The sequence below is a fragment of the Pogona vitticeps genome, chromosome 6 (genome assembly GCF_051106095.1).
Source record: "Pogona vitticeps strain Pit_001003342236 chromosome 6, PviZW2.1, whole genome shotgun sequence".
NCBI classification, from domain to species: domain Eukaryota; kingdom Metazoa; phylum Chordata; class Lepidosauria; order Squamata; family Agamidae; genus Pogona; species Pogona vitticeps.
The window spans coordinates 81,574,854-81,587,685 of NC_135788.1; the positions used below are offsets into that span (position 1 = coordinate 81,574,854).

The window sequence follows — 12,832 nt, forward strand, 5'->3', positions numbered from 1 at the left end:
CTGCAGTGAGTATTTTGATCTAATATGAATTCCTAGGTTAAAAGCGGGGCATGTTGCATCATAATAGCTACTTTTACGAACAGGACACTAACTTAAAGAATAGGTTTCCTGTTTCTTTCTCATTATGCCACAAAGAAACCAACAGAACTTTTGTCTGATCTTCCAGTGATGTGCGGAAGACATGAATGCTGCCTCTAGTTTTAAGGTATCAGTATCTGGAAAAGAAGTCCAGAACATGTCCAAGAAATCACTTTACTCCCTGTTGTTGTTGTTTAGTCGTTAAGTCGTGTCCGACTCTTCGTGACCCCATGGACCAGAGCACGCCAGGCCCTCCTGTCTTCCACTGCCTCCCGGAGTTGGGTCAAATTCATGTTGGTTGCTTCTGTTCTCTTTTGTACCTGGAGAAAGCACTCGTAACATCAACTTTAAGATCTACATCCATTTGTCTAGCCGTTCAACTAATATCACCCACCTGAACATGTGTCTTCTCTGTCTTGTGATGGTAAAGCAGTGAAGGTATTAAAGGCACTGTTCACATCTTCCACATGTTTAATCTTATCACACTCTGGCTGTTCTTTCTGACAATCACCAGGCAGAGCAGAAATGGAAAGAGGTAGAGTTAATAACAACCAAGAAACACAATATAGTAAAAAGAACTAAGTTTCAGAGATCTTCCCACGTCAATCAATTGGGTGCCGTATACTAAGGACTGCCTCATACGTTATAGTTCTCATATGGGGACAATCCTGATACAGCTAAAAATGTACACGTTGTCAACACCAGTGTTAAGTTGTTTGTGTGAAGAAATTAAGATCTACGAGTATGTGATATATGAAATTCAGTTGCTGGACTCTTCTATGCTTCTATGAGCGTAGGAAGCTGACTTGAGAGGCAGAGGTCAGTATGGAAATGGACTGTATTTTGAGAATCGTTTCTTGCAGTTGTTTTGAACTTTTACCCTTTCTCCTTTTTCTTTTCACTAAACTACAAAAATCTTTTCAAGTGGCTGCTTGGATTTCTGACTGTGAGTGTTAGTGATACTAAAACCAGTTCTAACCTTCTCCAGCTACTGGGTTTTTTGAGTTTTGTTTGTGTGTAGGAGTGATGGCACCTAGTTTGCAAGATTAGTATTCTTGTTCTCAGTGCCTAGCCTTGGGAATTTCCTTTTTTGGATTATAACTTCCTAGAGCACCTCAAAGTCTGGGCAACTAAACAGGCATTGAGGAAATGCGACAGTTCCAGTCAAAATTCCACAGTCTCCACCACATCTGACTCTCCCTGGACAATCCCACTCCAGGATGCCAAGAGTAGTGTGGCTAAGGAGGGGGGCTTGAATGGGGAACTGTGACAGTTTGTGTGCATAACTATTTTGCTCAAAGATACAGGGATCAGCCTGCTCTAGATGCATTTATAAAGCAGGGGTGTAGATCTCCAGGGGTCTTTGGATTACATGTCCCATGATCCCTCACCATTGTCTATGCTGTCTGATAGGAATCATATATCAAAAAACATATGCAGGGCCAAAGTTGTTCACCCTTCCCTAACAAATCAGGTTCAAAGCCTGTGCCAGTGAAGTCCATGTAGCCTCTGTTATATGGACTGTCTTTCATCAGTTTAAGTTGACTTATTTGTACAATGATATGGCATCTGTAGTTCACACATAATCCTATCAGTGCAATCTCATATCCAAGATGTCAGCAGAGAAAGAGAGTGGCTGTGCTTTCTTTCAATATAACAACTGCCTAAGTCTTCTAGACATAATTTCTTTTCCATAGGAGCAGTAATCCCAATGGAAGAAATAAAACAATACTAAGGAGCTAAATAAAATATGTAAAAGCAACAGCATTTCAAAAAGAATTTTTCTCTTTAAATTAGCAACATAATAACAATCAGAGGTGTAGAATTTTCAGATATTATGAACGTGTAGAACAATTACAGTGGTGCCTCGCACAACGATTGCTTCATACAACGATGAATTCACACAGCGATGGGTTTTTTTGAGGAATTTCCCCCATCGTTTAACGATGTTCTCTATGGGGGAATTTCACTTAACGATGTCCCTTTTTGCTCATTTAAAAGTGTCTTAAAATGTTTGAATCCTGTTTTAAATGCATGGATTCCATAGTGCACCTTGTGAAACATGTGCAAACTTAATTTGGTTTTGTTCTGAGTCTTCATTAATTTTTGGTGATTTTTTTATTTTCCCCATTTAAATCAATTGAATGGACAGTTCAATGCATTTAAATAGGGAAAACAAAAAATCACCAAAAATTAAGGACGACTCAGAACAACACCAAATTAAGTTTGCATAGGGTTCAGGAGGTGGGCTAACGATTGCAAGCATTTAAAACCTGTTCCAAACATTGTAAGGCACTTAAAAATGAGCGAAAAGGGACATCGGAAAAGACTTCAAAAGCACTGAAGCCGGCTTCAGTGCTTTTGAAGCTCTTCCATTTTCGCTCATTTTTAAGGGTCTTACAATGTTTGGAACAGGTTTTAAATGCTTGCAATCGTTAGCCCACCTCCTGAACCCTATGCAAACTTAATTTGGTGTTGTTCTGAGTCATCCTTAATTTTTAGTGATTTTTTGAATTTTCTCTCATTGGAATGTATTGAACTTTCCGTCCAATGCATTGCAATGAGAGAAAATTCAAAAATCACCAAAAATTAAAGACGACTCAGAACAACACCAAATTAAGTTTGCATAGGGTTCAGGAGGTGGGCTAACGATTGCAAGCATTTAAAATCTGTTCCAAACATTGTAAGGCACTTTTAAATGAGCGAAAACGGACATCGGAAAGAGCTTCAAAAGCAGGAAAACGCAGATCAAAGAGCCCTTTCCAATGTCCGTTTTCGCTCCTGTAAAAGTGCCTTACAGTGTTTGGAACAGGTTTTAAATGCTTGCAATCGTAAGCCCACCTCCTGAACCCTATGCAAACTTAATTTGGTGTTGTTCTGAGTCGTCCTTAACTTTTGGTGATTTTTTGAATTTTCTCTCATTGGAATGCATTGGACGGAAAGTTCAATACATTCCAATGAGAGAAAATTCAAAAAATCACTAAAAATTAAGGACGACTCAGAACAACATCAAATTAAGTTTGCATAGGGTTCAGGAGGTGGGCTAATGATTGCAGGCATTTAAAACCTGTTCCAAACACTGTAAGGCACTTTTACAGGAGCGAAAAAGGACTTCGCAAAGCCATTGAAATGTATTGAGTCGGCTTCAATACATTTCAATGGAGGAAACATTGTTTCACTCAACGATGTTTCCTATGGGTTTTTTCACTTAAAGACGGCAATCTGTTCCAATTGGAACGGATTAACTGGTTTTCAGTTCATTCCTATGGGAAATGGTGTTTCACAGAACGATGTTTCACACAACGTTGATTTTTTTGGAACCAATTAACAGCATTGTGTGAGGCACCACTGTAGTTGTTTTCGTTCTTCCCCTCAGGGTAAACGTAAGTTTAGGACAAATCAAAACATACACAATACTGATATTTGTATCAAATATTTTTACTGGTTTAGTAACATGAAATGCTTCATTCACAAGTCAGCACATAAAACTGTTGTTTTGTGAGATCTAAACATATAAAAACTATCTGTGCGATCTAAATATGTAAAAGCCTTTGTTTCATATAAGCAAAAATCTGAGTATACCCATATACTTTTCTGAGTATTTCTCTATACCTATAGAGAAGAAAAAGTTGCAAACTGCTGCATCAGATGCTACTTCAGCACATGTATCTGAGCTACTACCATCTAAGAAGCACAGGAAAAAATTAAAACAAAACTACTAATTTTGTAATGAACAAAGTATTTTCTTCAGAAAAAGACCCACAAAATTAGAACAAGTCACCACTAAGAATCCACACGCAGTAAAAAAAAACTGCTCCACTCCACTGTATGATTGGTCTCTCACAAAGAGCCAAGAAATGTATTTTGGCTTTGCGCATACAGTATGTTTCAAATATGCTTAGTAATTGTTGTTGGTAAGTGCCATCAAATGGTTTCTGACTCATGGTGACTCTATGAAAGAAAGTTCTTCAAAATGCCTTGTCCTCAGGCACACTACTCAGCTCTTTCAGACTCAGGTTCAGGATCTCTTGTAGGGAGTGAGTCCATTTCATATTTGATCTTCCTCTTATTGCACTGTAATTCTATAGATTGCCTCTCATACAAAACTTCATGCTATACTATTACTGGCATTCTGAGTAAATAAAATAAATAAATAAATAAAAATAAATAAATTACATCTCAAAAAACATTTCACTCATTTTAAAATAGAAAACATTTTAGCTGAGTTTTTCCTACATCTTCCAAAGTTTCCAATTTTTCCACTGGGAAAAAATGGGGATGAGGGTGTGACAAACCCAGACCTACTAGGATATGTCACACAGTTACACTAAGCTGCCACCAACCATTCCCTATAAGAAGTCACACAGACCAGGGATGGATTTTTAAACAATAAAAGAATAAGGTTTATTTTAAATACACACAGGGAAAAATAAACAATCAGGTGAATAACATAAAGGAACGTGGCTTATTCTCACTCATACAAGCATACAGTTTGGTTCACCCAGAACCTTAACTTAAAGCCCAGACCCTGAACCTATCAGTTCTGGCTAACCAACAGACACCTGAACCTATCAGGTTGGTACTCTGACACACAGTAGTACCCTGTCTGACACACAGACTCCCACACCAACTCCTTCTTCCCAGCTGCTGCTTCGTCTGCTTAGCTTCTCCACACACGCATCACTTATTTATACAGTACAGCCCCTCCTCCTGATGTCCCGCCTTCCACTCCCCATAGGATGGAACTTTCCCTCCAAACCCATGACAGACAGGTAACATCAGTGCTGTATGTAACACCTCCCCTCTTTAAAAGTTGTTTTGTAGGGGGAAAGCTAAGGTGCTTTTCACCAAAAAACAACCTGTATAAAATACACAAGAACAGTTATACATACCATATTATACTTACTCATACTTACACTCCAAGTTAACCATAGCAAATATGCATTTAAACATTTTACCATATACAGTACATCAATTTACCTTTATTAATACAAACCAAATTCAAAACCAGGTACATTTTACTTTTTATCAGCATTATATACACATAGTCCATGTTCTTTCGCCGTCTTCATTCTTCAGGTCTTCTTGATAAGGCGTCAGCAACACAGTTCACTGACCCTCTGACCACCTTCACTTCAAAGTCATAGTCCTGTAGGTTTAAAGCCCACCTCATAAGTTTGCTATTGTGGGTTTTCATTGTCTTTAACCATTGCAATGGTGAATGGTCAGTACACAGAATAAAATGTCTTCCCCAGATGTAAGGCTTGGCCTTCCGGATCGCGTAGACTATGGCCAAACACTCCTTCTCCACGGTTGCCAAATGTCTCTCACCTTTTTGAAGTTTCCTACTCAGGTAGGACACTGGATGCTGGTCACCATTCTCATCCTCCTGGCACAGAACTGCTCCTACCCCGCTGTTAGACGCATCGGTGTAGATGATGAACTCCCGGTCGAAGTCTGGAGCGCGCAGGACAGGATAGTTGATTAACGCCTCCTTCAACCTCTGGAACGCCGCCTCACAGTCGCTGGTCCACGGGATGCGGTCATCAGCCTTCTTCCTCGTCAGATCGGTCAGCGGAGCCGCAATCTCGCTAAACCTCGGGATGAACTTTCTGTAGTAGCCCACCAACCCAAGAAATGATTTGACCTTTTTCTTGGTGTTGGGTCTAGGCCAATCACGAACAGCTTCTATTTTGGCCTCCAGGGGTTTTATCACTCCTCCCCCTACCATATGACCCAAGTATTTTATTTCTGGGCTACCCAGCTGACACTTGCTGGCCTTTACTGTTAGCCCTGCTGCACTTAACCTCTGCAGCACTAACTCCAGGTGTATCAGGTGATCTTCCCAGGTATTACTGAAGATCCCTATGTCATCAATGTAGGCCACTGTAAAGTCACTGAGCCCTGCCAAGGTCTGGTCCATCAGCCTTTGGAATGTGGCTGGTGCATTTCTGAGACCAAAGCTCAGGACTCGAAACTCATAGAGACCAAAAGGGCTGCAAAAGGCAGTCTTTTCTTGATCCCTGGGATCAATTCTTAATTGCCAATATCCCTTTACCAGGTCCAATGATGAGATGAACCGACAACCCCCTATGGTTTCAATCAGGTTGTCTAGCCTGGGCATTGGGTAGGCATCAGGAGTGGTTACACGGTTTAATTTCCTGTAATCGACACAAAACCTAATGCTCCCATCAGGCTTGTCCACAAGGACTATCGGAGAGGACCAAGGACTAGAAGAGGGGACGATTATGTTCTCCCTCAGCATTTCGTCCAGCTCCTTCCGCACCTTGTCCCTGTAGGGTCCCGTTACTCGGTATGGGGATACTGCCTGCGGGGGTGCATCCCCTGTGTGGATCCGATGCATCACTCCCTTCACTATCCCCGGCTTGTTGGAAAACACCTGTTGATATTTGCTAAGCAGCATTTTTAGTTCTTGCTGCTGGTCTTGGGTGAGTGCAGGACTGATCTTTACCTCCTCTGGGTTGTATTTTACTTCCCCTCTACCCTCCCAGAAGGGTAATTCAGCTTCCTCACTCTCAGCTGCTTTTATCGCAAATAGAACCCTCTGTTCCCCTCTGTAGTAGGGTTTTAGGGCATTCACATGAACCACCCTCCTTGTTTGGTTTTCCTCCTGCTCTATAAGGTAGTTCAGGTCTGACATCTTGGAAATGACCCTATATGGTCCTGCCCATTTGAGCTGCAGTTTATTCTCTCTGCAGGGCCTAAGCCAAAGCACTTCCTCCCCTGGGTCAAAGTGCCTCTCTCTAGCTTTGTGGTCATACCATGTTTTCTGTCTGACCTTCTGAGCTTGCAGGTTTTCTGCTGCCAGCTCTAGATTTCTCCTTAGGTCATTCAACAAGGTGTCTATGTATGTTACAACGTCTTGTGGGTCATCCTGGGTGATCTGCTCCCAATTTTGTTTGAACAAATCAAGGGGCCCTTTCACCCCTAAGTGTGCAGCAAACATGTCAGAGTGACCCCTTTGTAAGATCATGGGGCGATACTTTTCAGGTACCACCAGCTGACTTCTGATCCCATCTCCCCCTTTTGAGATATTCCTCAGGGTTTCTCTATATAAAATCCCCTTTTTCTCCAGAAATCTCACTGGGGTTTCAGGTGTTAGCTGGGCGTCAGTCACCTGTTCAAAACACTTTTGGAGAGTGGCGTCTGCCTTTTGCTCCTGTCCAAATCTGCTGTCTGTGGTTAAGGTTTCCACCACAGCTTCTGAACTCCCCTCTGCTACCGTCTCTGGCTCATCATTACCCCCCTGAACTGTCCCTGTGGTGGCTTGTGAGCGTGTAATCACTAGCACCCGTTTCACATGTTCAGCCAGGTCATTTCCCACGAGCACGGCTGCTGGCAGAGTCGATGAAATCGCTATCCGCCAATCTCCCCTCCAGCCTTGAAAGTTGACAGGTACCTCTGCTACTGGCAGAGAGATTACCTGCCCCTCAATACCTGCCACCTTCATGCTCTCATTTGGGATTATAAACTCCCGAGGAATAATATCTGGATGGCACAGGGTTACCTGGGAACAAGTGTCCCGCAGCCCCCTATACTGACGGTCAAGTATTCCTACGTCCACCCCGGCTGTCTCAAACAACTGAGAATCTGTTTTTACCAGCAAGCAGCGCTTCACCTCTATAAGAGGACCATTTTCCTCAGCCTGATCAGCAGAGGTAGCTGTTCCAGACTGAGTAGTCATGGCAACAGGCTCCCTCAGTGACAATGAGCTTTGCTCTTTCTGGACACAGAACACAGCTTTTGGCTTGGTCCCACTAGAATTCTGAGGCACCATTCCTTTTAGCTGCTTCAATTCCTCACACTCTGAGATTAGATGACCCTTTCCCTGACAGAAATAACATTTTCTGGTGTATTTTGATTCTCTCTCCTCTTGTTTGGGTTTTCCCTCCAAATTCTGAGGTCTTAGTTTCATGTCTGAGGGCTTCCCTTCACCATGGGCCCCTCCCCCTTGCTGGCTTTTCCCTGGTCCCTGAGAGTACTTGCTGTAGGCTTCTTTGGGTTTACCCACAGATTTCCCCTCACCCAAGGGCTTTCTTATTTGGGAAATAAAATCCGCGATCTCTGCGGCTGCTGCCACAGTTTTTGGTTTCCTTTCCCTCACCTGGAATTTCAATTCCCCTTGCAGGACTGAATAGAACTGTTCCAGTGCTATCAAGTCTTTAAGCTGCTCATAGGTCTCTGTTCCTTCCTGCGATAGCCATTTCTCAAGCAGCCTCACCAATTGGGCCCCCACTTGGGTAAAAGTTTCTTCTGGTTTCTTGGTAAGGGACCTGAATCTCTGTCTCAGCTGCTCTGCATTTATCCCATGTCTTGCAAACACCAGTTTCTTAAACTCTGCAAAATCTTTCATCAGTTCCTCAGGCATCTCGGCATAAACCTCAGCCAGGCTACCACTGATTAAAGACCGCATGATGGTCATCTTCTCAGTTTCCCTCACTGAGAAGTCCACAAACGCTCTTTCCACTAAGGAAAAGAACACCTCAGGACAATCTCCCTTGTGGTACACCGGGAATTTCTTCAGGTCAGCTTTAGACAGTTGGCCTCCCTCAGAATCCCTATTATTATTATTGTTCTGGTTCATCAGTTCCAATCTTTTTAATTCAAACGCCATTCTCTCTCTCTCCAATCTTTCCTGCCTCTCCCTTTCCTCCATTTCAAATTGCCTCATCCTCAGTTCATGCTGTTGGACTAGGATCAATTTTCTGAGTTCTGGGTTCTGCTCTCCTGTGCTGTCACCCTGCACTGAGCCAAATTCATCCTCAGAACCTTGGTCAATCTGGGGGTCTTTCACTTCACTCATGTCTGCTATCTGGCTTCGAGTCAAGGGCATAATCCCCCCTCAGAACAGGCTGCTTTAAAAAGTCAAGCCTCAAAATAAAACGACCACTTTTTTCCTTCTTGCCTCAGAACCAGCTTGCCCTAGAGACTGCTGCTGTTCTTCAGCACTAAAGTTGCAACAGTATCGAGTCAGAGCCTACCCCCCTCTGCTGGGCCTCTCAGCTGGCAAGCTAGCTCACTGTTGCTACGCAGTTTTGCCTCAGCTTTTTCCCGCCAAAACTAGGCTGCCTCAGAGCACCTTAATCTAAGTCTCCCCAGTTGGCACGTTCTTCTACTAGCGCACCTCCCCGTGAGGTACACCTAGAAGATTACCTACGCGCCTCAGACTGTCCCTGACTAGACCCCCCTTGCTCTGGGCACACTTGCCAAGGCTTTGCTGGACCACTGGACAACTGGACCAGTCGTATCCCACACGCTGGACACCAATCAATGTGACAAACCCAGACCTACTAGGATATGTCACACAGTTACACTAAGCTGCCACCAACCATTCCCTATAAGAAGTCACACAGACCAGGGATGGATTTTTAAACAATAAAAGAATAAGGTTTATTTTAAATACACACAGGGAAAAATAAACAATCAGGTGAATAACATAAAGGAACGTGGCTTATTCTCACTCATACAAGCATACAGTTTGGTTCACCCAGAACCTTAACTTAAAGCCCAGACCCTGAACCTATCAGTTCTGGCTAACCAACAGACACCTGAACCTATCAGGTTGGTACTCTGACACACAGTAGTACCCTGTCTGACACACAGACTCCCACACCAACTCCTTCTTCCCAGCTGCTGCTTCGTCTGCTTAGCTTCTCCACACACGCATCACTTATTTATACAGTACAGCCCCTCCTCCTGATGTCCCGCCTTCCACTCCCCATAGGATGGAACTTTCCCTCCAAACCCATGACAGACAGGTAACATCAGTGCTGTATGTAACAGAGGGAATCTTCAGGGGAAAAAATGTTTTCTCCTCCACTTTTTTTCTGGGTTTTTAAAGTCGCTGATCGTAACATCTTGAATAGCAACGAACAGTAAAAAGGTTAGTTTTTTTTTTAATTTTCACCCCAGTGTATTAATGTTGCTATTTTGTTACTCTGTTGTTTTTTGTTATAAACCACCCAGAGTGGCCTTGGCTGTCAGATGGTCCAGTATATCAATCAATCCATCAATTAAATAAGTTATCACTTTGTAAAGGAAATTATCTTCTGACCAAAGATAATGCTGTAAGTTAAATTTCATGTTGTACATATAAAAACTTATGTGGTAAATACAGTGTGTGAAGAGACAAGTATGTGTTTCCCAAACAAACAACTCACATCTTTGCTTTGAGAGAGAATCTGATCTTGGTCCTGGTTTGAACTAGAAGATGACTCACTTAATATGACAGGAGAATGTATTTTAAATTCCTTGGCACAAGCTAAAAAAGAAAAGTAAGTGCATACTGTTAAGAGGGCATGTCTGAAAATATACATTGCTTTACTCCCTCATATAGATAGGACTTAAATATTTTAAGCTAAAACGATCCTTTAAGTGATTCACAACTGCACTTGGGTTACATGGCTGCAGTGAGAACATAATTCAAGTCAATGGCCACAATCCTGTTGCTAATTTATGTTTGTGTAAGGGAAACTGTATTTTAGCAACAAACTGCCATTCATTTATGATGCACTGGTTGGGTTCCTGCACATGTATCCACAACTTGGTGCATGTGCAACAAGCACTTGCTTCACAAACAATACTTTGCCACCAAAACATATGGGATTTCCCTTATGGAAGCATAGATCAGTAACAGGATGCTAGCCAATGGGCAAAATCCTGTCGGCATAAAGTGAGGCTACCGAAACTGGATAACTTGAACTAATGGAAAGCTTCATATCATCCCACATTTCAGGTTACAAGGCTCCCTAGGGCTCCCTTCTGGGAGCCTCAGGACCAGGGAGAAGTGTGAAATATGTGGAAATCCAGCAACGATTTTTGAGCATTAAAGGCATTCCCCTTATTCTGAGGCTCACAAAGGCTTCCCCAGGAACAGGATGGGGGGAATAGGAAGTTTTCAATTAGTTCTAACTAATTATTCCCAGAGCCATAACCAGTTTACATTGACATAACTTTACGGAACTGGATTTTGCCCAATATGTTTAATACTTCAGGAACAAGGTGTCCTGTAGCATGGGGCATTCTATCAGATTTTATGCAGAGTTATAATACAGAAGCTAACTGATAGGCACTTGTCAGTACTATAGGAGATGATTTCACAGCCCATTGATGTTCACCTAGTAACAACTGGAAACAGCGAAGGTAGTACAGAAACAGGTGCTAGAGGCAGAACTGAGGAAAAGCTAAGAATCTGAAGGCCCACATGTTTTAGAAATGACTTCCATGTTCTCACTAGTATTTTGATAAGAATGGATTTATGGATGGTTATTAAAAGATAATATTAGCTATCATTAACTGTTACAACCTGTGGGCACCGTATCCCTCACATATTGTACATGCTTTGTTAACTATTCACAAAACAGAATACTTACTTTCAAAACAGCCTTGTATATATTTCAGCACATTTTCTCCTTGTCCATCAAAGGCCTGTCTTTGACTAAGAGAACGGGGAAAAAATCATGAACAACCACCCACTTCAAAAATGCTTCCAACCTGACTTAGAAGTGGAATAAAAATGATATTAAATATCTAATATTCCCTTACCAAGAAATAAATGGCAAAGTCAGACACCAACCTGAACTATGGCATTTAGATTTTCAGATGAATAATCAGAAAAGCATGTTCACAAATGATCCATGCTGCTCTGGATTCAGACAAACTGCATTAGCACTGAAGTTGATATAACAGGACTACAGTATCCTCAGGGGATGAGTTCCAAGATCCCAGCCCTTGGTGGATGCTGAGAAATGTGCAAGTATTAGGTCTCTGCCTCCCTCTAGTGGCCAATTCTGATAAATACAGCCTGAAAATACATACTTTGTGTTTTTAGCCAGTGGATAAGTGAATCAGCAGATACTGATCCCACAGATAGGGGAGTCCTACTGCATCCGTAAACCAGAAAGGGCTACTTTCTTGCTTCAAACTAGAGATCCTAAAAAGGATATTGGTATTCAAAAATTAAGTTGCATCTATAAAAGTTTTTCACCTGACCCAACTGCTAATACCCATCCAAAGACAGTCCAATTTGCACTGAAAACTATCATCATTTGCGTTATTTTATTTATTTTTATGCAGCTCTTCATCTGAAGATAGTTTTATAAAATTAAAAACATCAAAGGGAAAAACCATGCATGAAGGATACTTGATAAAAACAAGTTACAAGATAAGATCTTGAGATGATTAAACTGTTTAAAAAGTCTATGAGTTTACAAATTGGAAAATGATAGAAGAGTATAAAAACAAATAAAAGAACAAAAGTACAGTGGTGCCTCGACTTACGAACATCCCGACATACAACCATTTCAAGTAGCAACCACCTCAGGCTGCAAATTTTTGTTTTGACTTGCGGCCGGAGCTTTGATTTGCAAACAAAAGAGGCATGGAAAAAAGGCTGGGAATTCAAATTAGAGGGCTAAGCATTGGTTGGGGGAGAGCTTCTTTGTAGCTCTTTCGCCCCAACGGTTAGTGTGTGCGCATTTGCAAAGAGGCGTCAGGCTGCTTGGTGCTGCTTTCTGCTTCTGGGTGAGTACATTTACAGGGTTTGGCAGGGAGGGTTTGGGTTTGGGGGAGTTATGTTTCTGTGCTGTGATTTTTTGTTTGTTTTTTGGTGTGTGTGTTTTCCCAGCCCCATCGCGTTCCGCTGGAGCTGGCGGGGGGGGGGGTTGTTGAATTTTTTTCCCCAGCCCCATCGCGTTCAGATGGAACTGGCTGTGGTGTATGTGTTTGATATTTT

At 42.2% G+C, this 12,832-nt stretch overlaps 1 protein-coding gene across 1 annotated transcript in view; it reads right to left on the bottom strand.

The window, feature by feature from the left end:
- Nucleotides 1-12,832, bottom strand: part of CENPC (centromere protein C) — a 42,566-nt gene that overhangs the window by 23,349 nt on the left and 6,385 nt on the right. The window contains exons 3-5 of the mRNA XM_078377663.1: nt 11,472-11,536; nt 10,260-10,360; nt 473-578 (exon numbers count right to left, since the gene is read on the bottom strand). Coding sequence (XP_078233789.1) covers nt 473-578; nt 10,260-10,360; nt 11,472-11,536 — 272 coding nt within the window. The remainder of the gene's footprint in view (nt 1-472; nt 579-10,259; nt 10,361-11,471; nt 11,537-12,832) is intronic.